The 26,221-nt window shown below is 42.8% G+C and overlaps 3 protein-coding genes across 17 annotated transcripts in view; 1 reads left to right on the top strand and 2 right to left on the bottom strand.

The window, feature by feature from the left end:
• Positions 1-8,196, bottom strand: part of LOC119464404 (zinc finger protein 318-like) — a 74,615-nt gene extending 66,419 nt beyond the window's left edge. For 14 of the 15 annotated variants that reach the window (XM_049656239.1, XM_049656236.1, XM_049656237.1 and 11 more), the window contains exons 1-4: positions 7,624-8,196; positions 1,124-1,371; positions 924-977; positions 662-715 (exon numbers count right to left, since the gene is read on the bottom strand). In XM_049656239.1, coding sequence (XP_049512196.1) covers positions 662-715; positions 924-977; positions 1,124-1,371; positions 7,624-7,989 — 722 coding nt within the window. In that variant the 5' untranslated portion in view covers positions 7,990-8,196. The remainder of the gene's footprint in view (positions 1-661; positions 716-923; positions 978-1,123; positions 1,372-7,623) is intronic. The other variant, XM_049656238.1, reaches the window with a different exon arrangement.
• A 234-nt stretch (positions 8,197-8,430) lies between these two features.
• Positions 8,431-17,118, top strand: LOC119464406 (acidic fibroblast growth factor intracellular-binding protein). The gene is made up of 9 exons (XM_037725359.2): positions 8,431-8,607; positions 8,856-9,054; positions 9,629-9,755; positions 11,235-11,335; positions 12,869-13,002; positions 14,736-14,911; positions 16,106-16,192; positions 16,766-16,863; positions 16,942-17,118. Exons 1-9 carry the CDS (start codon positions 8,523-8,525, stop codon positions 17,018-17,020), a joined length of 1,086 nt encoding a protein of 361 aa, XP_037581287.1. The 5' UTR covers positions 8,431-8,522; the 3' UTR covers positions 17,021-17,118.
• Positions 17,119-20,163: 3,045 nt separating this feature from the next.
• On the bottom strand, positions 20,164-20,798 carry LOC119464403 (gamma-secretase subunit PEN-2). The gene has a single exon (XM_037725351.2). It carries the CDS (start codon positions 20,644-20,646, stop codon positions 20,341-20,343), a length of 306 nt encoding a protein of 101 aa, XP_037581279.1. The 5' UTR covers positions 20,647-20,798; the 3' UTR covers positions 20,164-20,340.
• Between the last annotated feature and the right edge of the window lie 5,423 nt (positions 20,799-26,221).

Raw genomic sequence — 26,221 nt, 5'->3', positions numbered from 1 at the left:
GGGCACGTCCGAAAAATCGGGCATCTGGAAAATCGGTCATTGACTGTTATACACACTGTTATGTTGATGTTCAAAATACACTATAGACAAGTTAAAAACGTAAAACTTTGTTATATCGAAAACTTCGTTATATTAAGGTTTAACAGTATATCAAATTATTGCGCGATCCCCTTCGATAAATGGGTAGGTTATCTCTAAAGTGTACTATTATTGCACCAGAAAACTGCTGCTGATCGCTCATGTTTGTGATGAATAAATCTGATGAGGTCATCTTATTTCGCTGCATTCATGTGGGATGTTTTTATGATGCCATATTCACTCACGTCTAGTTTATGCAGCACCGAAACCACAGCGTCAGTATGTCAGAGTGGGACAATTCCAAACTATTACTTTCCATTTAGGGCAGTGAGCCTAGTAAAAGCTTTCGAAACTCTATAAGAATCCAATGTAGGCAATCTTTGCCGATAAAATATTAACTAAACCCAAGTAGACACTGTCAAAACCCATAAGGTCATGGCTAGTCTTTCGTCTTTACGGAATTGTTAAATTTCCTCTCGTGTTAAGAGTGGCTTTACTGGTATTGTAGAAGGCTAACTTACTAATACAGATCAACTTATTTTTCTCTTTAATGTCCCTTTAAGAGCAAGGCATTCACACCAACCTGAAGCCTCCATCCCCCGATGAATCCTTCGGTTTGAGCGATGGGGTCTTGGGCCTGGACACAGGGTAGTAAAATCCATGAAGTCATAGCAAGTCTTTTGTTTATGCATCTTTACTGACTCATCAAGCCTTTCCTTACTGACTTATCAAGCCTCCTCTCGTGATAAGAGTGGCTTTATTGCTATTTGTAGAAACTATAGCTAATACAGATCAACTTATTTCTCTCTTTATTGTTCCTTTAAGAACATGGCATTCACACTAACCTGAAGCCTGCATCCTCCGACGAATCCTTCTGTTTGAACGACGGGGTCTTGGGCCTGGACACAAGGTAGTAAAATCCATGAACTCATAAGCAAGTAGTGATAAGAGTGGCTTTTGGGCTATTTTTAGAAGGCTATGTTACTAATACAGATCAATTTATTTTTCTCTTCAATGTCCCTTTAAGCAAGGGGTTCACACCAACCTGAAGCCTGCATCCCCTGACAAATCCTTCTGTTTGAACGACGGGGTCTTGGGCCTGGACACCGGGTAGTCCCTTGAAGAGGAGTACGGACTGTTTCCACCATCTCCTCTGATGGGGCTCAAGCTTCGGCGCGTGCTGGCCAATGCTGGTGGTGAATCCGCATAGCCAGACCGCGTCCTCACAGGTGTCTTTGACCTTATCCGCTGATCTTTCTCCTGCACTATCGACTTTGTGACAGCTGCGGCAATCTGCACGCAGGGTGAAAAACACCAACACAGCACAACACAACCGTGAGTCAACTACATAAGCATTATCAACAGTTGTGCAACTACTCAAGGAACTCGTCAAAACATGCGAGTCACAAAGAGTCAGACTTTCCCTTGCCTCTTCTCTCATATGCACAGAAGAATACCGATGTCAATACATTCAGAGCCTATGCACAGCAGCCCTGCCGGCAACACCACAGTAGCCATCACAATTTTCTCACTGCACTTGGGCTCAAGGCAATATTGAGGGGAAACCGAGACTGTCTCTCTCCAACCCGACTCCTACGGTGGGATCTATCCTTTCTCAATTCCCTGCCTTTTGATCTAGTCGTGGAAAACAGCTCTAGAAACAAGGAATGGGATACAACGAGTGCTGACTATCAACTAGGAATTTATTGGACAAATGGAAATATACAAATGAAAGAAAGGCAGGAAAAAGATAGCGAAGTAAAAAAAAAAAAAATGCTGTGACATTATCAGGCACCAAGAGCTACGGCCAGCAGGCAACTAATGCAAACATGATGCTGGCATACTAGAAGCCCTTCCAAACCATAAGCAAGAAAAACTAAAAACAAAAGAACAAAAAACAAACAAAAAAAAAAACAAGAAGGCAAGGATAACAGGCAACAAACACATGTAAACAACTAAAAACCAAGAAGATAAAAGCAAATGTAAAGATGATAATGGGAAAAGAAGCGTGGTGCATAAAAATGTGCGTAACATGGAAAAAAATATTCGAAAATTTCAGAAAACGTGCTCTTTTAAAGTGCCAGCGGCACAGTCAAGTTGACAAGGCATTCTAAGGACTGCTAAGATATTAAATTTCTTTTCTGGTAAGGCCTTTCTGGTCACAAGGATGACGCAGACAACAGCTGCGTCATCACGTAGACAGTGCGATGACACAGTTATCGCCTCATCAAAGAGTTTCATGTGCTTGCATGAGGGTCCATAAATGGCTTTACCACTGTACAGTTTTTAAAATCCAGTGTGCACCCACAGGCCTTGCAGTGGATGGCCATCGTGCTCCCACTCTTGATTCGCCTCGACGAGGTGCACATTACTTGCACAAGAAATTGAAATGTACGACTGACTAATTAACACAATTTCACAAGCGAGCTTTCCAATTAATTACTTAAGGGCCCGTAATGCAATTTACAGATTCAAGCCAGTGAGTTCTCAAGGCACAGCACATCTACATGGAATTAATTTTGTAGCAATGACTTTCTTAAACTCAACAAAGCTGAAAACACGCTTATAGGCACCCTGTGTCTGCTACAATGCACTTGAGCTCTCTCGCCTTTCACGTGTTAAACAGCAGGAGTGTCAAAGTGGAAGTGTATGTGCGTGAAATGAGGGAAGCAACGTCACATGGTAGAGCTTAGGAGTGTGCGTGCGTGTGCATGTGTGTATGTATATATAGTGCAACTGAGAGTGGTCTACTTCGGACCACTGTCAGCTACACTTCTCTCCTTCAAAAGGCAGGATATATGTTGAGTGAATTAATGAACAACGCTTTGCAATGTAGTGAACATGGTTTAAATCATGGATCCGGGTCCTCAAAGAAGTGTGATGTAATGCTAACCCATTTGTCTCGCATTTACCGCTAAATCCCCCTCCACTGAATTCCTTTTTTTTCTTTCTTTCAATTCTTCATTCACTTTTACCACTGCAAGGTGGCCAACCAGACGCCCATCTGGTTAACCTCCCAGCCTTTCCTTGTTCTCTCTTTTGAAACCAGCACTAGTTTTGAGATGAGCGTCGCCAAACATTCGGTAAAATTCTACTGTTCCACTTACTTTCTTAAGAACAGCTTACAAATTGCAGGACAAAAATAACTGAAACACGAATGCATTTCTTTGTACGGTTTGGGAACGCATATCTCTAAACTGGTGCCATTCTAAGAATTCTTGTAAAAGGATATCCTTGCAAACTCAAGACTACAATTTGTAAATTGTAATATGTGCCTACATTAACTAGTTTAAAAGTTGATTATTCAATTATGCATTTTGATTTCCTGTGCAAGTAATTTTTCCACTCTTTAAGCAATCCAGATCAAGCATTAGAATTGTGCTATCTGCCACAGACAATTTAAAAAATCCATGCGATTTTATTGACAGAATTTACTTATTAATAGTATTTTAATACAATAATAGTACTTTCTTCCTTGATGAAAGGAAAAAAATTGTCATCCACCAGACTATAGCACGAAACTACAAAGGAAACCCATACGGGCTTCTGAGAAAGGAAGATTCGCAGTGCCTGAGACTAAAACCTGGCATCCGTTCCTTTCCAAGGTGGTTGCTCTACCATCGGAGCTAGCTAGGACACACATGATCCCACAATCCTGGTTAGCTCAGAAGGTAGAGCGACTACCCCGCAGAAGATGTTGGTCTTGGGTTCGAGTCCCACACCAGGACAAATTTTTATTTATCTGCAAAGCTTTCCTACTGAAAAACTGTATGTCAGGTGGAAGTCGGGCGGATGACAATTTCTCCCTTTCATGAAGCTCCCTCCACCTTGCGGGCTTGCACCAGAACTGATTTGCCAACTTCAGTCCTTCTGTTTGCTGCTGAAGCAATCTTGTTGGTTAAATTAAATTGGGGGCTTAGGATTCAGAAGCTGCACAGCATGCTGTGGGAGATGCCAATATGAAAGGCTCCTGGATTAATTTTGACTACCAGAATTTCTTTCACATGCAACCAAAGCATGACATCTCCTTCCTTTGCATTTCTCCCCCGTTCAGAATGTGGGTGCCGCAGCTGCAGTGGAATGCCACAGCCACCATCGCGAGTCTGTTTCTAAAAATTTGATTATTGGGTTTAACCACCCAAGGCAATGCATGGGCTATGAGAGACGTGGTGAAGGGCACTGAATTAATCTGGACCACCTGGATTTTTCTGGGTTTATTTTACGTGCCAGCAAAGCCCAGTACGTGAGCATTTTTTTCATTCTGCCCCCCTCAGAACATCGTCACGACGACTGGGGATTAAACCCATTACATAGCGGATATATCGAACCCACATATAACAAATTATAGTGTATAACGAACAGCTGTAAAAGATTCAAGATTTGTTTATTTCGGCCATATTTTACAATATGCCTCCGAGGAGAGGCTAAAGGAGGCAGATAAATCATGCCTCCTGACAAGGCCCTCTCCCCGGGTTATCCCCTTTAAAATTTTTGTGTAAATTTGTATTTTATATATCAAATTACCTATATATCGAACTTTATTTTTATCTCCTTTAGATTTGATATATCCGGATTCGACTATATTCCATAAAGCATGTTTTGGAGAAAAAAAAACAGCGCTGGGTAGACAAGGACACAAGGAAGAACACGACACTGGCGCTCACCCAAAACATGAATTCCCACCAACTCGCCCAAGTTTCTCTTCTAGTCCATAATGCATTTTTGAAAAGAACCCAATAATGGAGACCTAAAGAGTGCAATGTTCCAACTGCAAAGATGACCATGAGAGAGGCACAGGCCACTCACAACTCTCAACGGCTAATCTTAAGATCTTCAAAAGCATCACTGACGCTCCATCATCGTAAATGACCGCACTGGTTGCCCTCTCCTATATGCGTGTTGCAGTTGGTAAATCTCCACAAGTGCTAACTAACAAAATATGCAGATTCAACACATACGTTGGAATCTGCGTGATTCCTCCTTAACATGTTTTCATTCAGCTGGGGCAGCACTGATGGTGGTGCCCTGCTTATTGCTCCCTTCTTTTTCTTCTTTACGTGGTGCACTTATAGTAACCCTTCAAGGTAAGCTCATGACAAAAGTGCTGCACAGCCACAAAGGAGCAGTGACACTACGGCACATGTCAGCAATAGCAAACAACCACCACTTCCCCACTTGCTAGAATATTGGAAGGGTGCTTGCACCAATTGCACAATTGCTGTCTATGGGCAATCTTGCAGTCTATCACATCACAGACCATGGCATAATAAACGGGCCTCAAAAACCACACAAGAGAGCAAGCCAGAGAGCAAGCCATGATTAAGGCACTTGTGGTGTCTGTCATCCTCTATTATTTATTTTTGTGCTACCCTCATTTTGCCATGGATCTATACCAACTCACCCAAATGTCGGCCTTGCTATATTAAGGTGGGATTGCGGGATCACAGCTCCATGTAGCGGAATAATATTTGGCTTGCATATTCATGACCGCCATGACTGCAGATTGCAAAGGTTTTCTTACCGTTGCCAGTCATAAGGTGTTGCACTGCCTCTTTATCTCACAAGCATAGCTATTAAAAGCCGAATCAGTGATATTGTGTGTGGTCTGTTAAACCAAACCATACATTGCTTCTAAAGGCTCATTCACACTAGGCCAGCAAGACACCGATTGTGGTCTGCTGACTGTTGGTGACAGCAGTTTACAGGATGGAAAACTCTGTGGTCAAGAGTCGGCAAGCCAAAATCGGTGTCAGGTCGGCCTATTGTGAATGAGCCTTAAGAGGTAAATAGCAACACAACACAGCAGACAAACCACTGAACAAAGTGACAACACACAGCTTAGTTAAACATGAAGATACAACAGTTAAATTTTGCAAGTTTATGCCCGAGAGGGTTTACGACGAAAAAATATATATATTTCTAGCAACTGGTGGCTCACTGGATATGGCCACAATAGTGAAAGCAATGGATTCACAGTTCTCTGCAAGTGGTAGTAAGAAGTAATAACCAATTTCTTTTTTAAGAATCATTTCTAAATTCTTAAAAAACCAGTCAGGCGCAAACCACCCTAAAGATGGCCCGAGGAAATTGAATTCCTATACCTTCTGTCATGCCCACTAAATGAGTCGTTCCTGAGTCCTTTCCGAATTTCAAGAAACAGTTGCAAATTTTGCCAGAAGTATTACTGGAGCATTCGAGTATTTGCTTCCAAGCACTCCTACAAGGCTTCGAGGGTCATTAAGAAAATCAACTACGCTTCATCGCAACAAAGCCAGAATAATGCCAGTAAAAAGCCCTCTGTCAGTGTAGTACAGCTTCGCTGTTCTTTTATACGACCATCAGAGCCCTTTGAAATGACCAGCCGAATATATCATAAATAGCGTACTTAATCGTCAGTCATTACGAGAATAATTAAACAAGAAACATCTTAGCATTTGGAGCACTTTGAAATGACCAGTCGAATGTCATAAATAACGTACTTAATGGTAAGTCATTATGAAAACAATTAAACAAGAAACACCTTAGCATTCGTAAAGAGGTCATTCGGCACTTTCCTCAAAAGTTGTTGCATGTTTCTGTCTTGAACATGTCTTGGCTTCCAGTCAGGGAGACTAATGCGTTGCCTCATTGCAGAGACAATGTTGGCCAGTGCAAGCCACGTCGTACGAACGTAATCTCTTTATGGATATAGACTTATATTTGCCTGAGGTAGGTCTGCTAGCTAAATATTTCAGTTTCTGGAAGGTAAAATACACCCTGACGGATTGAGACACCACATGAGACACGAGCTGCTTTATTTTTGCCATTCTGACAATGCAGCTTTTGCAGGTGGCCAAGAAAAATGGCCCTTTTCGTTGAGGCTTTTGTACAACAGATTTATGGCAGCACAGTTCTGGGCAGGCTCCGTGGATATTTTATAGTTTCAGATATGAAACAACTATAATGATAAGTAAATGGTGCTGCTGGGGATAAAAATTAATTGCTTGGAATCTTCGGACGGTAAACTAAAACCTCATCTTTGTAAGCAATCGACAGTATAACAATTGCTAGGAAGCTTTCATTATAAAATGTGCTAGATAAACAATAGCTATGCTTTCAGGAAACAGTTATAGGGCCAATTATTGTACGGCGGCATTTACATCAATTTTTTTTAAGGTTAATCATATACAATCCGCTTGGAGTGCAGATGGCCAAATGTCGATTATGCCATGTAGCAACGAAGCAAACGATATCGCAGCAGTACCTCACCCGTACACGCAGCACATAGAGGAGGTGCGCCTAAAGCCGTAAAACTAGACTAACGCTCTTCATAATAGATTATATTACACATGCAGAAAGCGACTGCTTCGACAACAGACACCATCGCTAAGTCCTTGTGTCGCGCGCTATGGACCGTACAACACGACTGCTGCGGCCAACGCTCAGCATTAGACTAAATGACATTTCCAAAGAGTGAGCAATCAATCAAACACAACTGTAGCTCTTGGTGAAGGAAAAGCGTGACAACAAATGGCAGTGGAAGCCAAAAATGAGCGGGCCACTCACTTCCTGCAGTTCCTTCTTGGTGGGGATCTTTCGCGCCCTGGACTCTCTCTGCGTTGGCGGTGTCTTGGAGCGAGAGCGGGAGCGGGACCGCGACCTGGAGTAAGATCTCGAGCGAGACCGCGACCGAGAACGCGATCTAGACCGGGAGCGCGACCTCGAATAATAGCGATCCCGGCTGTACCTGTCTCGGTCCCGGTCTCGATCATCGTCGTAACGTTTGTTGTACCCGTAGCTGCCTCTACCTCGACCACGACCACGTCCCTCGTACGATCCCCCTCCCCTAAAACCCCGGCCCCGACCGCGGTACGGGGCCCTTGGAAAGAATCCGCCACCTCGCCGGCCGCCGCGGAACGGGCGCCCAGACATGGTCTATCGGGGCGCTCTGTTCTTTTCCTTTCAGACAGTTCCGTGACAAGGTCCGCAAGGACCGCGTCTAGTCAAGCGTGAGCTCGGATCCAGGCTACATAGGGAATCACTGTATCAAGCACGTCTCGAACCGCAACAAACCGAGAGAGAACACGCACCACGCACATCAACAATGGCGTCGCTATCAACTACAGTGTTTTCGGCATGTGAGGAGCGGTTGCTTTAGCGAGAATCTCGAGCGAAAATCAACGCTTTGCAGTACAACAGCCTGTAGCCTCCATGTAGACAAGCTATTTTAAAGTGTCCGGAAAAATATGCATTAGTCAAGCAGTGCATAAAGCAGGAGCAAAACATAAGTTTGGTTTTTGTCGCAACGACGATATCCGACGTGCCAGATCCGGCGGGCTACGCGGGAGAAAGTTGTAACCACGGCAACATCAACAATCCAATTTGGTTTCGCTTTCGCCGAAGTGCGGTCGCTGCAGTGTCGTGTGGACTTGCGTTCGGTGTCGTGTCTTCATCACGCCTCATACATGTTGGCCGAGGTCGACGTCTTTGTGGGGAACAATACATTGATTGACCCAGAAGTATTTCAACTATGGCTCCAAGGCTACTCAGGTGCGATCGCATTTGCGTTGATCAACATTTGTGCTACTCGTAGCAGCTGCCATTTGTAGCATTGTCGGGCATCTACGAATGGATTTCTGAGTACTACCCGCACTATTTGTGCGCGAAAGATACGTTCGCCGAGGAATTGCACGACGTATCGTTACAAGGTTGCGCTTTTATAGTGTCGACAAACAAGTGCCTCTCTCTTTTCTAGTTAAAGGAGCAAAAAGTAAAACACCTTTTACGTGTCGTTTCAGCGCAAGATGCGGCTGTCACGCTGCACCACAATGAACGCATGAAGGAAACTGATATACCTCTGGACTTGCTCAAGAGTGATGTCTTAGATCACTACCGGACACTCCAAATGCTTGAAAGACTCCTACACAGTCCTGTTCACCTCGCCGAGCAATGGACGTTTCAGCTAGCGCCTCAGACTCAACGAATGCTCATTGCCAGGTACCGTTTGCCAGAAGCGCGCGATGCATCAAGAGCGACTTCGAACGGGGATTCTGTTGGAGAATAGAGTGGGCTTGTCGCTTACTTAATGAAAAGATAAAGAATCATGTTCATGTGAGTACTTCTATAGGTATAAGGACAGCATTCAGATTCAAGTATATATATAGATAGATTAGCACAGCATTCTACATAGTCATAAAATGTTTCTTATTTCCCCTGTTTATAATGAGTCCTAGTCTCCCCTCGCTCGGACGAGAAAAAAGTGCATTCATTCATTCATTCATTCACATTCATTCATTCATTCATTCACATTCATTCATTCATTCATTCATTCATTCATTCATTCATTCATTCATTCATTCATATAGTTTGTTTTCATACGTTCTTGAATACATTGGTGAAGTTTCCAACTTAGGCATCCCTCGTTTTGCATCACGCATTTCGTCCTGCTGTCAGATCACTGTAGCACATTGCTACATGTATTCGACCAGAATTCGCCTCAGTGCGTTTCTTTTTGCATCCAACTTGCATTCGGTTAATGTCGGAGTGCCATTGATGTAGAATTACGTTTCAGGTACTATGACTTTGACCAAAACGTTGTAAGAGAGTTCCTAGGAAAGAAACTGTCTTCACGAAACCGTAAGGACCTGGACGAAGTCAGTGAGAAGACTGGGGTCGACATCAAAAGCTGCAGACGTCAGGTATGTGATGTTGTATTGGCCTGCATGGTATGAATGAATGTAGCAATGCATAGCTAGTTTTGATAGCACAACATGATGATAAAGAAGATTTATTGACATAAAATGCGCTGTCTTACATCTTCTATGTTGTGTTGTCATGCTACCCAAGCCAGCTATGAATCCACCCCAGCTTTCATTAAGTACATGCTGATTTCAACCTTTCGCTTTCAACATGCTGATCTTTCCAACCTTTTGGGTTGTGATGCTCTACCTACTTTGCACAACACCATTTTTGGTAGCCGCAGTGACATTATAACTTGTAGTGTTAGAAAAGAAAATTATATTTTCAATTTTATTCATGCAGCAAGAGTACCATATCTTCCTGTGTATAAGACGCATGTTTCTAAAATTTTCGTCAGTGCGTATTATATATGCACAAAAACAAGTGTGCTGGCACAACCAATATACAAGTATTTTTTCACGAGTACAAGAAACCAAGCGCGGCAGCATTTTGAAAGAAATCTAATCTTGTTTTATCAGTGGAGAGACCGTGGCAACAATTTGCCAGCTCCAGGGGCTTGCCGTGTTGGCAGTGAGGCTACCGTAGTGACTGTGCTAAAATAAGTACATCTTATACACAAGTGCATCTTATATACCAATATTTTCTTCGAAAGTGGCAAAAAGTAGGGGGTACATCTTATACAAAGGTGCGACAGACAAATCTCAATCATTGAAAAAAAAGGAAAAACAATGCCCTTTATTGGAAAATATATGCACCTTGCTACTGAATAGTCTCAGTCATTGATCTACCATCCTTTATACCTGTGTACCGTCTAAACTGAAAAGTACTTGCAGCGCTATCCTAAGGATGAATGGGGGCCATATGCATGGACTCCAATGTAGAATCTTCTTCAAGCTGGTAATTGGTGTGCCCTGTTACATATCATTATCTGCCAACAGTCATATTATGTTTTATTACAACAGGAACAATAACCAAATTGCAGAAAGGGGTTAACTGCATTGCCACATTCATGTTGTAGTTTTTGAAAGGAATTTTGGTTGGCACGAGCCGCTAGTCATGACCATTATTTTTGCATGTTACAATTTGGTGTGTTAGCTAGCTGCAACCTGTTGCAGCTGTTGCTGCTCTTCATTAGTGAAGAACAGAACTCCAGTGCTGTTGAAGCCTGTAATTAAAGGAGTAGCAGCACATATTTTTTAAGTTGTAGAAACTCTATACTACATGCTTCTTGCTCATTAAATGATCACACTTGTCAAATATTAACGCTGGGAAACACTTATAAGACATTCTGACTTCATACTGAAGCTGTTTTGAAATGCCGTAGCTGGCATCATTGACATTATTGTGAAATCATGACACAGATCAAAATTTTCTGACGTGATGTAGCATAAGGCTCGGTATGATGATGTTGTTCGTTACGAATCAACAGGAGTACTGCACGCAATTCTTATGGCTGTTCTCTGTACTTATTGTTCCAGTTTGACAACATCAAACGCGTCTATAAATCTGTTGAAGAGCTACCAGGGCCCCTGACCAAGAACATACAGATTCATTTCCTGCTTCCTGAAGAACTGGCAAGGTGATTGCTTACATATTGAAACCCTTTCTCGGGGCGTACAGCATATGAGTCCCTATATAAATCTACATGAAATGCTTAAGTGAGAAGAAAGCTTGATTTCAATACATGTGTACACTCTAAAAAAAAGTTTACACCTTTTGGACCGTATCTTGTCCCCAAACAATAATTGTCATCTGCCTTGCTTGCGTTTCCTTTCTTGAAAACTCAGCGCTCGCTACTTTCCTACTGAGAATGGTGTAGGAAATGCGGACAAGAAAGATGACAATTATTGTTTGAGGAGAAGATACAACCCAAAGGGTTGTATCTTGTGTATTTTTTAGAGTGTAAATTTAGAGTGTAGTCATCTAACAATGTCAACATATCACCATTTCTAACTAAAAAAAATTCTCGCAGAGCCCTTCTCAATATGAATGTTGACGATAATGCGAATAGCATTGAAGCAATGTCGCAACACACTGTATAGCCACCACCAAAACACGCTATGTATGAGGCATGTATGCAGCTGTGCTCCTCTCTCGCGCATCCCTCTGGACACCTTGCACCATCTAGCGGCACGACCGCAAAGTCTGTGTGTGGTGCGTGTTCTACGTAACGTGTGCTAAAATTTAAAAATGTGCGAGTGCCACGTAGCTGGACAGAAGTAAGGTAATGTTGTTTGCCGTCGCTTGCAGCAAGTCAGACTATCTTTTGTATTTTGCCTAATTACATAATTAGCGATGATTAATTAACTTCTCAAATATTATATTCAGAGCAAAATTGTCAACAATAACATTGTAGGCCATCATCAAAACTTCCTATCTATTTTTTTTGTTGCTCAATACGTGCTACATAAAAGGCTTTTTTCCCAGCATTAAAGAAAGCCCGTAAAAGATGCAAAATTGCCGTCCGAGTAATCGTGCAGCACTTTCTGCGAGCTTTTGTGGGCTTATTTCAGGCTTGGAAAAAGCTTCTATGTAGTACGTAAGGCGCAGTAATCAAATCAATAGAACAATAGTCAAATCAATAATCACCAACAATGCTAAATGTTTAACGAACATATATGACACTAGGAAAAAACTATGCAAGACTGTTTATTTTTTGTTATTGGTCTTTACCAATATAAACTGTCGAACGAACCTCGACATAACAAAGTAAATGAAATGTGTTTCTCACGTCGATGTTAGTGTGTAATGAATGTATTCTTGTAATGAATATTGAATATAATGAAGGTATTTTCATTCTTGGTGTGACTTCATTATCACCAGGTTTGACTACATTACCTATCAAATAACTATTCCAACAGCATTATAATGTCTTTCTTCGTCTTCCTCCAAACATCAAGCTGTGCAGACATACAAAAATAAAATCAAGGTAGTAGCTAAACATAGACATAAACCAGACTAGCATAAACTTAGTTTCTTCTGTAGCATGCTGTTGCACATGTGTATCTCAATGCATGCAGTGCCCAAGTTTATTTATGTGTTCCAGGTATTTCACATGTTATAAATATGTATTGACAACATCTGGCTGTCCACTTGGTGCCTCTTTTTGCAGAAAGTATGCAGCTATTGTGTACATTACTCACAACCGATTTGAAACTGGAAAAAAGAAGCTTGGTTACCTGCGTCTTGAGGACTTCATCTTCTGTGCTGATCACATGATTCACTCATGGAGCTGCAGAAACCCAAGTAATCATGTTTCTTTAGTTGTGGTTGTCCTCAACTTCTGTGATGATCCACTTGTGGAGCTGAGGAAACCTAAGTAATCATGTCCCTTTTTTTTTTTTGCCACTTTTTCACTTCTAATGAAATTCGTTTGCTTAATTAAACATACACCATATTTCACACCTGTAAACCTCAGCAAAGATGCAAAAAGTGCATAGCGAGGGTGCTACTTTACGGCAATATGTATTTGATTGCCATGAAGCCACATCTAAAGGAATCACAGTGAATCTATGCCATAACACAAAACTGGTGTAAGAATGCTCTCCTTATTGCTTTAAAGTCACACCGCGCTTCAACAAAAGAGCGACAGATAAAGTGTTTTTGACAGAACGTACAAAATAAGATCACTTCTGCGACTGTCCTTTATGCCCCAAGTGGCACCTCATTGCTTTTCTAAAGACTTGAACATTGTTGCATGCCATTATATAGGTTTTCTTCATTTTCGAAGGGAAACATTTCAGGGGTAGGCTATATGTACAAAAATACGCCGCATGTGGCTAAAGTATCTGACTGACGAAAACATGACAAGCTTGCAGATTCACCACCTGCGTCTACTTGTAGAAGACTTTTATCAATCTTGACAATTTTTATTTGCTTGTGAAATTCACCATTCCCAGAATTCAAGTGGCTAACCAGTGGCCAGAGTGGCAGCACAAAATAGTATCTTCAGCCTTTGCTGCATAAGGTTGAATGTGTGTCTGTTGGGCATGCCTGTGAAAATCTTCTCTACCTGTGGCATTTTAGAAAATCAAGAAGTTAACACAAACTATTTTTGTCTCAAGGTAGCACTGATGAATTTCTCTGAGGTGTTTAATAGCCAGTTTCTTGGCATCACACAGGGTGTGTCTTTAAACTATTAATTTAATGCCTGTCGCTTACAAAAAAATTGTGGCAGGACCCATCTCAATATTGCGATATCAATGAAGCAATATTGCGACCCACCGTGGAGACCTGTCATGTATGATGCATGTGTGCAACTGGGCTCCTCTCTCGTACTTCCTCTGGACATGCCGCGTCATTCAGCGACGCGGCCGCAAAATTTCGCACATGGCGCTTGTGTGAATATGCATTCAGTCAAGTTTGTCTGATTATGTCAGATGCAGGTTCAATTCCGCGCAACACTGAAGGAATTTGATTTTTTTTTTTTTTTGACATTCAAGAACGGCACATACTAAGTGGCACATAGTTACCCAAGTTGGCATCAAAGAGCTACATTGAAAAGCAGCAAATACCCAATGACCCAAGTTGGCTGGAAAACAGAGAAATGCATAGATGGGCAGCCAGTCCCCAGAAAATGCATGAAGTACTCTAAGAAGGCTCATAAAAATATGTACAATTCGTCGAAGTTAAGGTCAACTCAAAAGGTTTTCCTACTCGTTTTTGGACTAGTTGGCTCATGCTTGGTTATGGTGTATAAAAAACACAATGTGAAGACACAATAGGACAGGAAGGGGGCATCCTGTCCTGTTGTTTCTTCACTTCATTTCAAGTCTTTTACACCATAATCAAAAGGCCTTCTCTTTACTGCCCATCAGTTGTTAGGGCACATGCTAGAGACAGTGCAAAAGTTCCCATATGATGTGCGCTTGTGTTTAGGCAAGCACAGTTTTACCTGTCAAAGCCATAAAACATGGAAAGCCACATCTCTGTGGTTGACACCCAGCTGTTAAGTCACTTGATCGCATAAAATGTTGCAGACTGCAAGTACGAAGAATCTGGCATGGAGATGGATCGCGAGTTTCTTCAGCACCTCCGCGAGATGAAGTTGCTTCTGGACAAGGACCATATAGACAGACTCAAAGATTCCGTTCTCTTCTCACTGCGCAGTCAGATCTCCAAGCACACCTTGCAGGATGTTGAATCCAATTTTAAGGTGGGCAGTAGACAGCACCTGTTTTATGCAAAATGAGTGTGGTGTATTTGTGTGTCCTCTGTTAAATGGCTGATGTTTAAGAATGCCACACCGCAATTTGACCATACAGGTAGGAGAGTGCTTAACTAAGAGGAGCCTTTCACTCGGAGCCAACACCCTGATTTCCCTTTTCAAATTCGTGTAAAATGCAGAAATGCTCCCATGAGACAACCGCCAGACGAATTTGAAGTAAATTTGTTGCATTTGGGAGAGAAAGCCGCTGGGAGAGAAAGCCGATTTCCATAGACTGGAGCAAGCAGAATTTGGTCTAGGACCTTAACAGAAATGGCTTAAATCGCTTAAGGTTAAAAATAATTGAAGCTTGAAGTTTACAAATTCGTAACTCTGCACCAAAAACATATCACAGTTCTGTAAACTGTATCTCAAGTGGGCAAATTTCCTATACAGTTTTACTGCTTACGTGAAATTGTTACAATACTTATGAGCATCTTGCAACACACCTATTCACAAATTAGTGGAATAGTATTTCAGAGCGATGTACGATATATAAATTTTGTCCAATTTGGATGTATTATTAGGTGCAATGGACAGAATTGTGATATCATATTCTACTGCTAAGTTAAGCATGACAAGCTTTTTTTTCAAATTTTTGTAAATTTTGTAAAGAACAATGGCCTAAATTAAATGTCTGCTTCCTACAGTCACTAGATTTCAACTTTTTCTTTTAAATACAACAAACCTAATAAATTCTGTGCATTGGTTGTTAAAAAAATTGTCTTCATTCCTATGTATTTGGGAAGCACCGAGCTAAAGCTTTCTCTTAAAGCCTGTGGGAACAGGTGAATGTTCTGCCCAAGCTATTCAGTGTGCAATATCCGCTCTGAGTAGTGGTTCACTGGTGCTGAAAAGAAAAAAAATACTTTACATGTATAACTCTTGTAGGGACACCCATGTCAGGCTTTGTTCTCAATGCATAATCATAAACTGTGCATGAAACTGCTAGTACCTAGTGCCCAGTACTCTGCTGTTTCCCAGCATATAGAAATTACATGGGATACCTTTTGTGGTAACCTGTTATCAGCTATTAAGTGCATCTTAAACTATGGTTACTATGTGGTTATAGAGGCACCCAAGCTCTTACACCTCACAGCCATTGCCGGTCTGTTGTTTCACAACTCCTTACTGGTTTTTCAGTCGCTGACACGAACGCTTGTCAACATTGCATACGGGCTGAACCACAGTAAAGATCTCAGAGATTTCTTCATCGACATTGTCGAGAAAGTAAGTGCACCTACAGCAGAACCTTGTTACTGGAGCTTTGCACATAGTAAAGATGCAATTAGTGTACATGAATGCACCTGTCTTTTATTTATTGCTTGTGCTCTTTCCGGCAAAACCCCAATGTAGTGAACAGCCATATTCAATGAATCAACTGTCATAAACACCAGCATGCCTGGAAGTAGTCTCACTTTATAAATGTATGCATGTTAATCAACTAATGGGTAATGGTGTCTGCTGACGGTTTCATCAAGAATGTTTAGTGCCATTCCTAACTACTTTCCAGTTTACACACTTCCCGTTGGTGTCAGTGCACCCACGTATGCTGGTAATCTAGGCAGCATGTCCATGCTATCATTCAGGCATGAATAGTTGCAGCAGACTAATTGAGTGCCTAATGAACTACTCGCATAGTTTTGATGAAATCATGTTTGCTGGTATAAGGCTTGCAACAAGCATGCCTATTGGTAAATTGCCATTATTATTATTGCCTTGGTTTAGTTGTTTTCTATAACATGCTCTTACAGTGTTGTCTAGGTGTGATTGCATGTCAGTTCTGAAGCTTTTGCCTTGCAGATCATAGAACCCTGTCGAGGTGCCCACTGGACATCGGACGAAATGCAATTAGTCATGGATGCCTTTGTGAAGAGCCCACAGAGTGTCACTTTTGCACAGTAGGGAAACATTTCATTCTTGTTCCCTTCATTGCTTCTTTAAATTATTTCTACAGGAGCTTAACTTGCTTTTTGCAGTGACCTTCACCTCCATGAAGTCTGGGTTCGCTATGCAGAGACAATGGCCAAATGTGTCTACAAGCTCTACTCAGCATAGAAACTCCTGAATATGTGTGCCACATCAACACAGCACTCGAGATGAGACATTGAAGTGCTTTGAAAATAAACTATGCAATAAATACCTTATAGGTTGGATAGGCAGGCTAGTTGATATTGCATTACTGTACTGAAACTTGTAATCATCAGTCGTCTTCTGCTGTGCTCCAAGTTTCGATACAGTGATATGTGTCATAGGGTAAATTGTGGCTGTGTGCCATATTTAAATTTCTTTCACCCCAGTCACACTGAAGATCAGTAGCTTTAATAACTTACTATTTAATCTATTTGATGATGAATGTGTACAAGTACTGCATGACCAAGGCTGTATATCTCTTGTTCCTTTTCTTAATTGCATGATAGTTTAAACTGATCATTAAGGTTAGCGGAACAATATATATATATACGTAATGTATATACAGGGTGTGAAATATATATGCTGAGGGTGAAAGAAGCCCTCGAATACACGCAAAATTGCCACGTGACTAGCCGCTCGGGGCACTTTGCGTGTAGTCACGGGTATCTTTCACGCTCAGAAAAAAACTTTTATGTTGCACGTATTGAGCAACAGGAATCTGTATCGGGAGTATTTCCTGTTGCTCTACAATTTTCTCATTGACACTTTTCATCTAATTATAATATTTGAGAAGTTGATTAATTAATTATGACTAATTACATAATTAGGCAGAATGCAAAAAATAATCCGAATATCTCCAAGCGACAGCAAACAACATTACCTCGGTTCTGTCCAGCTATGTAGCATTTGCATATTTTAAAAGTTTGGCCCAAGTTTACTGGAACACCCTATATATATATATATTGCTACGCCATGGTCAGGGAAAGGAGAAGAGGGCAAAGAAGACGAAAGTTAGTGGCAGTCTCTTGATGCCATCATTGCCTCGCCTGTAAATAAACCACATTTACCTGTTTCAGTTTGTGGTGGAAGCGCGGGGTATCTGCCAATAACTTGACCGCAAATCAAGTGATGAAAAAAAAGGCAGCGGAATGTAGACAGTCAATTACTTCGTAACTTCAAGGAAGAGGATCCACATACTTTATGGTGACTGTGTTTAGTCGTCTACATTTGACACAAAACCTCCATAGTCCATCCCTCTTGACGAGGATCAGTGGCACTGCCCAGGGACTGGAAGACTCTTGAATAACACCTTTCCGTAGCATGGCTTTCGCTTCCTCAAGTATAACTGTCCTCTGTTGATGACACATAATAAGGCTTTTGTTGAATCGGGTGTGCAGATCCACTGTCAATTCTGTGACGAGCACAGGAGTGAAGCCTGCTTGTCACCTTGCTTGAAATCAAACACGGAAATATATGCCAGGAGAACTTCTGCGAGAATTTGGCACTCATTTGAGGACAGAGACTTTCTAATCATTCTTATAATTTGACCTTAGAAGTGTTTCAGTGGGTAGGAGAGCTAGGATCAAACTGCACCTCCTCACTTAGTGTCGTAATGGAACTATAAATGATTTTGTCCAATTCATCAAGTTTCATGTCACGTGGAAGAACAGTTAAATGCCCACAAGTACAAGGCACCATTCTTCACTGTCATGACAGAATGCAGCACAAGTATGTCCTACTTCACGCAATTTACCGCAAGTGGTTAACGGTTGTGTCAAATGATGAAAGGTTGGCAGCAGTAGCAAAAACAGATACATGTGACAGGGACTATGGTGGCAGCAGCAAATAATCCGAAATGAAATTATCTTTGATGATGGCATGTCAGCAAGGGCAGAAAGGAGCATGCTATTCACAGTAATTGCACCTTTGCTGCAGTTAACAGAAGCCTCACAATCCTGAAGAAAGTCAATCTCCAAAATGACCTCATGGGTACAGCACTGTAGTACAAGGAATTCTGTTTTAAAAACTTCACCCAATAAAACGCTTGCTACACAAATACCAAGGGGAACAAGGCACCTCCACTGCCACCACAAAATGGGACACCACCATTCCAAAAAAACCTAAATTTGCGAACAAGCCGATCTGTGAAGGCCATACCCATGACGGAAAGTGTAGCACCGGTGTCCACTAATGCATTTGTAGGTGTACCATCAATGAACACATGCACTTTATTCATAATTACGACAAGTAGATGAATCTTTGGCAAAAACGACTGTCCAGCTATGTTAGCTCTATCAGCGGCGCCGATATACAGTGAACTCTCGTTAAGACGAATTCTCGCATATAACGAACATGGGAACATTTGTTTGGTTTTCCATAAACTCGATGAAAAAAAATCTGCTTATGACGAACCGCCTCACACATACTCTTCAGTTAATACGAACATTTGGAGTGAACGCTAACGGATGAGGCAAGCTTGCTATCTCCGCTTGGCAATAAAGGTGTACATGAGCACCTACGTCAATGTCGACGAAGATGTGCCAACATGCAGAGAGGACATGGTAGACACTCTCATTGAAGAGGTCCTTGAGGTGCCTTTAGAGGATAATTCCGACAACGCGAGCTCGGAGCCTGCACCGATAGCCTGTGAGGTGGCAGATTCCTGCTTGAACTCCCTAGTGAACTTGTTCCAGCAGCATGAAGGCACAGAAGGATTTTTGAGGTTTTTAGGTGAGATGTCGTTTGTAGCTGCTCGCCGATTTGCTAAGTGACAAACATCAATCACAGACTGGATGAAACCAAGCAATAGTACCATTTGAAGACAGTTTTCTATTAAATTCGGCTAAATAAATGCTCTTTGTCATTTTTCCCCCGTTGTAAGTCTACGTCATTTACCATTTGAAATAAGATGAGTTAGTCTGTTAAGACAAACTTCTCAAAAGACGAACGAATATTCATGGTCCCTTCGAGTTAGTCTTAAAGGGAGTCTACTTTATATATGTATAAGTGAATGGCATTGACAGATTCTAAAATTTAAGTAAAGAGCCTTTGTTCTTGCATGACAGTAGGTTTTCACCACTGTCTTTTAAGTGTTCTGCTTCTGAGCCTCAATACAGCCCTATTTCTAAGTTTATGGAAGCCTTGACGTAAGTGAAAAGCGGTGTACAATTCAAGTCGCTGCAAACAACCACAAACAGAAGAAAAACGAAACAACCACAAACGTGCGCGAGACTGCACAATAGCCCCAACGAGACCAATATGAGACCTGCAGTTTAAAAGAAACTATGTGGTTAAGATCAATTTTTAATGCACCCGGCTACAGCGTAAAGTTCACGGCGGTGCTCGCACACCCGCGCACAACACAACGTCGCAGAAAACAGCGAGTTCGCGGGCGCGACTCCGAGCTGTTCGGAATTTGGAACGGACGACGCATGCGCGTTCAGTCTTTCAACTGTTGCCGGGCATTACGGTATCCCCGTGGGAGTGATGAACGATATGGCATCACCGAAGGCTCCCCACTGGACGCGGTTGAGCTGGAAGTACGTCACCCAGGCGACCAGCACAACGGTCCACAGGGAGGCGCCGATCGCCGACCTGATCACGTACGCCTTGATCATCTTCTGCTCCTCGAACGGCTGCCGGATGAATGCTTCTCGAAAGAACCAGACCGCATTCACCAGCCAAAGAAACGGCAGCGCGAAGAAACCGCCCCGGTAGTACCACCGACACAGCCGCAGCTTCTCGTCGTCCTTGACTTTTCGCAGGTCCATTTTCGCGGTCCTTCCTGGCCTTTCTGAACCAGAGGGTGTAAGAAAGCGTTCGTCACGCGCAATGGAAGCTTCGAAATATGACAGAAGCGACTGATTATTATGATTAAACAACGGCTGGAACGGGCGTAGTACGGGCCGCAGCTTCCCTGGATTATGTTGGCTTATCTTTGGCTCATAAGACCAAAATTACGACCAATGGCTGCTAAGTGATGTTTTTAGCGATGTCGACGAGTCGGGTTTTACAGTTTCGTTTCGCATTCATAAACGGCTGCGCTTTCTTCCTTCTTTACATTTTTAAAATCTTTTCGGCACCAGTCCAGCAGAAAAAAAAAATTAAAATATGGGGTTTTACTTGCCAAAACCACGATCTGATTAAGAGGCACGCCGTAGTGGGAGACGGTGGGGGACTCCGGAATAATTTCGACCTCCTGGGGTTCTTTAACGTGCACCTAAATCTAAGCACACGGGTGCTTTCGCATTTCGCCCCCATCGAAATGCGGCCGCCGTGGCCGGGAGCCTGTCCAGCAGATCGAATGTATTCGCACCTGTATAAATTTAAAGATACAACTGTCGCGGTCGGCATTAAAATAAAGGCAAATAAAAGTGCTTCAGAACTCCTTCCTGGCCTAGTCAGTATCTTAATCATTGTGCGAGCTCTTTTCGGCAAAACATATGCCTTTCGATGTACAGATAGGATTTTAAACACACACACGCACACACCATTCCTAGGGCACTGAAATACGTTTTGCCAACACCCAACCAGGCCGAAGTTGACAGGAAGTTGGAGACTTGAAGTGATGAGCAGTGGTCAAACCACCGATCTCCACTATAATCAGATCAGTGGGTTAAAACGGAATGTTGCTGAAGGGGACTAGTGTTCATTACTTTTCTTAGCAGCATCTCCCCCAATCTCAACTCGACAAGTCTCCTTGTCGAAACGCTGCATGGTTCCAGCGCCATTCCTTGTTTGACCACTGCTCATCATTTTGCCAACATGCCAAGTGACACGTGAGTTATTCAAGGCAACATCAGTTTGTTTATTCTGTACAGCAGATGCAGCTTGTATTTGCCAAACTAGGACAGATGGAATGCACCATCAGCGACATAAGTCAGATGCAGAATCCTCGCAAGAGACCTAGTCAAAGCCCAGGTGCTGCCACCAGACAATCCAAAGAAGCCGGAACAGATTCTGAGAACGCCAGTCATGGCTAGACACAGCAATAGTAAACAGACCGAACAAGCGGAAATTTGGCAGTGGAATTGCTGTTCACTGCGGAAAAAACTCGCCAATTTCACACAATTAATTGAATCGTCTCCAGTCACTCCCGATATTATATGCATACAGGAGGTAGGCAAACACCAGGCAAATCTGAAGGGCTACGTGTGCCATAAGAACCCGGAGTACCCACAAATAGCGACTTTGGCAAAGAAGGATGTGGCGCTGAGCATCAGCTATGCAGGCAACGAACCCATTCAACATCACATAATCATGGTCTGGCCTCGAAAACGCAGCTGACCGAAAACGGTGAGAGGCAATTTGTATAGCCCGCCCAGAGAGAAACACGACGGCTTTGAGAATATACTAGTGCACGCATTGAGCCTTCTAAAAGGAAAGGACCAACTTATATTTCTGGGAGACTTTAACGCACAGCACGCTAACTGGGGCTATAGCAAAGAGAACCCCAAAGGAATCATGCTAGCGGACCTAGTGGAAAGATACGGCCTATACCAACTTACATAGCCAGATCTCCCCACACGCATCGGCATCGGTAATAGTGTATCAAAAGACACGTCGCCAGATCTGACATTCACAAACATCGCAAGGAAGATGACATGGACAAATATAGGAGAGAATCTTGGCAGCGACCAGTATTTTGAGTATATCGCTCAGTGCGGCCAGGATAAGGAGGATGATCGGAAAAGCTAAAATCTCGGACGAGGTGAAATTCCGCGAAAAGCTAGATATTCACGGAGAACTGAGCGACGTCAGCACATGGACAGCACAAATCTAAAGGGCACACGCGAGGGTAACTAAGGAAATTGAAACAAACGCTGACACTCCGGTGGTCGATCGACACCTACTTCATTTGTGGGATGCCAGAAGGAGCCTCACCAAACGTTGGAGGAGACAAAAGCTTAACCAAAAACTGAAAATACGTATAGCCCAGCTAGCATAGCAAGCTACTGAGTATGTGCAACGTTTGAGTGATGCCAACTGGAGACAGTTTACTGACTCGCTCAGAGGAACACTGAGCACTAAGAGGACATGGCACATTTTGCGAAGCATGATTGACCCCAGAGGTACAAAAACAGTGACAAACAGGCCACTCAAGACCCTTGAGAGGGAGTTTAAAGGTCACGATATCACGCTACCAAACATGATCAAGGAGATTTATGTCGGGCATAACCTTACCACACAGCTGCTACACACCAAATACAAATGAATACAGCAACCCGACTTAGACACACCCATAATCTTGGAAGAAGTATACGCGGCGGCCCAATCATTTCGGCAAAACACTGCTCCAGGAAAAGATCAGTTAGCAATGCCATGATCAGAAACCTGAGTGACGCAGCCCTAACACAAATCGTGGACTTCTTTAACAAGAAAGTCTGGAGTGAGGGCGGAGAACTCCCAACAGAATGGAAAGAATCTAATATCACCCTAATACCCAAGCCGAGTAATCCCAGGGGTATCCATAACCTAAGACCAATTTCGCTGACGTCATGCGTGGGCAAGTTGTTTGAAGAAGTGATCTTAACCAGACTATCCAACTATTTAGAGACAAAGAACCTCCTACCCAGCAACATGTTCGGCTTCAGGCCACACATATCACCTCAGGACGTGTTCCTCCTTCTGAAGCACCCTACATACCATGCCGGTAGAAGACGAGCATGAGCTGTTACTCTACGGAATCGTTTTGGGAAAGGTTCGACCGCGTACTACACAGACGTCAGCAGAGCCAGTAGAGAGACTCGCACGCTAGCGGTTACCAAACAACAACACATCATAATGGCCACAGTCGTAACTCGATCCACATGCGTGGCCGAAGCAGCTGCGATAACCATGGCTATTGCAGACGCGGAACACTGAAATGAGTCGGCAGTCATACTGTCCGACTCGCAAACGGCATGTCGGCTGTTTCTCAATGGGACGGTACCCAAAATGGTACGCAGAATTCTGGCACAAACCTTGAAAGAACACCACGACATTATCTGGTGTCCAGCTCACGAGGGCTTGGAAGGTAACGTTGCGGCAGACCGTATAGCTCGAGGATTCAACAACCGAGCTGCAGCCAGGCCTTGCGCGGAACTTCTTCCAAGCACTCATGATATTCTTCTACAACAACGAGAGGAGCGCAGAGTCTACAGTCATCCACACAAGGCCTTTAACAGACAGCAGAGTAGGGACTGGCGACGCATTCAAACAAACAGCTTCCCCAACCTGCATCAACTCAGTAAAATAAGCTTAACAAGATTTCTGGACGTCTGTCCATGGTGTTCCAACAAACCCACACTACAACATATCACATGGGAGTGCCTGGAAAGGCCTTCACATATTACTAGCCCATACATAACATCACAACCACTCGTGTTAAATAGGCAGTGGGAGGCATGGCTTGCGGACGAGGGAAAGGAGAGCCAAGTGGCTCTCCTGGACCAAGCCTAGCGAGCCGCTCGTGCCAGTGGAGCCCTGGACTAAGGGTCCAACCACGCTCGCCTAATTTTTCTTTTTGAAATAAAGTTTCTTCTTTCCTTCCTGTTGCTTCAGTAGACGAATTATAGTTTAGAGAAATAATAAAACACACAAATCGAATGTCTGCGTGTTTTTTTTTTGTTTGTTTGTTTTTTTGGTTTTTTTTTTTTCACTTCGTACCGTAGCAAGAGAGATGTAATTCCATTTCGTCTGCTTGTTCCCATGTCGCGTAGACGCCGCGTGCAGAGAGAACGAAACTGTCATTCTCTACCGCGTTACAGCGCGCGATCATGCTCTGTGATCCGCTTGCGTCTGCCTCAGTGCTCGTGTAGCACTGACTTATAACGCTAGTCAGGTGTTCTCGTGCACAGTGCATAAAATTGTGCGCTGCGCGAAATGATATAAATGCAACAGCTCGCGCGCGAGACCGTCAGCGGAAGTGCGCCGTGCAGATTTAAAAAAAAAAAAAAAAAAAACGGGCCCCATCACGTATGTGACACGCCATCCTCCAGCTCCGGTATGGGAGACCGCAGGGAAGGAATTACGCTTGCAGAGGCAGGTGGAGAAAGTGTCTATGTTGGCGGTGCTGCTCGCCTCCTGAAATAATGGGTTTGCAGTACTGAAATATTTCTAACTCGGCTATTATAGAACAAATTTGGAAAATTCTTGCGGTAGAACGCTCCCTAGAGGGCATGTAACAACTTCCAGCGCATAATAACCAAAATTTGCTGTGTGGCCTGGTAAGGAGCCCTTTAAGAGCCTGGAGTCCATGTCTCCATACAGGAATTCCTACACCCTTTTACTGGAATCATCCAATGACCATGCACACCACCTCTTTATTTAACCATTTTCTTTATTTCTGTACTAGCCAGTTCAATTGCAACTTGGCCATAAATGCTGCAAGTACCCAAAAGCTGCCTTGACTGGTTCAGTCAAAGTATTATATTTGCATTCATAAAGAAAGTGTTCTCTAGGTCTCAGCCCAGAAATGGTTGTTCTTCTTATATCCGTGTGCAAGATATAAATATGCCTCTTTTATTTTTAATGCAACGAATTTTATGATGCAGTATCCCAGCTAACAAAAAAGGACTACAGACTACAATATATTTCATCAGCAGGCATTAACACACTTCAGGGATGCAACATATTGCCCTATAATTTTGTTTCAATGCAATGCCCTAGTGCAATGAGGAGCAGCTTTGCAAGCACAATTAGATATGCAGCAACAGCTTATTAATATGAATTTTGTTAATTAAAAAAAATAATGACTTGTCTGCTGCCAGAAAGCATACACATTATTCTAAGACTTAGAGACTTCGATAAGACTTAATCAGTTTTCCCTACCAGACAGGTAATTCTGTCGAAATGTTTAGCTTCAATGTTATTCTAAGGCATCAAAACCTCACTAATCTGATGGTATTTGGCCATACGTTGGTTCAATCAGACAAGCTCTAAAATATGGTAACTGCAGATTACAGTGAACGTATGACACAAAAGCAATGTTAATAGTACAAACAAGGCAGAGGCTCACAGGAAAAAGAGACTCGAAGTGATAAAACCGTGGTCAAACAAGGGATGTTTCCGGAGATGATGTTTTGACAAGAGGACTTGTCTTTGTGAGGAAGACCGAGCTATATAGAAGCTGCCAAGTTCAAAGGCGACAAGACTTGTAAACACATTGACTTCAGAAACATCCCTTGTTTGATCAAAAGCAGTGCTAGTGTGAAACTGAAACAAAACACCTCAACAATCATCACTCGGTCAATAGTAAATGCAGTATGGCAAATCAGTTCTGTGGAAGCCCACAAGATGCGTGCAAGCTTGCAGGCTTCTGCAGAACTGATGTGCCATATTTAGTGTCCCTGCACATCGAGTTTT

The sequence above is a fragment of the Dermacentor silvarum genome, chromosome 9 (assembly GCF_013339745.2).
Source record: "Dermacentor silvarum isolate Dsil-2018 chromosome 9, BIME_Dsil_1.4, whole genome shotgun sequence".
Classification (NCBI taxonomy): domain Eukaryota; kingdom Metazoa; phylum Arthropoda; class Arachnida; order Ixodida; family Ixodidae; genus Dermacentor; species Dermacentor silvarum.
The sequence above is the reverse complement of the archived record's forward strand: the minus strand, read 5'-3'. Positions and strand labels throughout refer to the sequence as shown.

Bases quoted from the DNA above. Each gene is read 5' to 3' on its own strand.
- LOC119464406 (XM_037725359.2), top strand. From the start codon at position 8,523: ATGTTGGCCGAGGTCGACGTCTTTGTGGGGAACAATACATTGATTGAC. The intron at 9,756-11,234 runs GTATGTGATGTT...TTATTGTTCCAG, and splicing joins TCAAAAGCTGCAGACGTCAG to TTTGACAACATCAAACGCGT. The intron at 13,003-14,735 runs GTAATCATGTTT...AAAATGTTGCAG, and splicing joins ATGGAGCTGCAGAAACCCAA to ACTGCAAGTACGAAGAATCT.
- LOC119464403 (XM_037725351.2), bottom strand. From the start codon at position 20,646: ATGGACCTGCGAAAAGTCAAGGACGACGAGAAGCTGCGGCTGTGTCGG.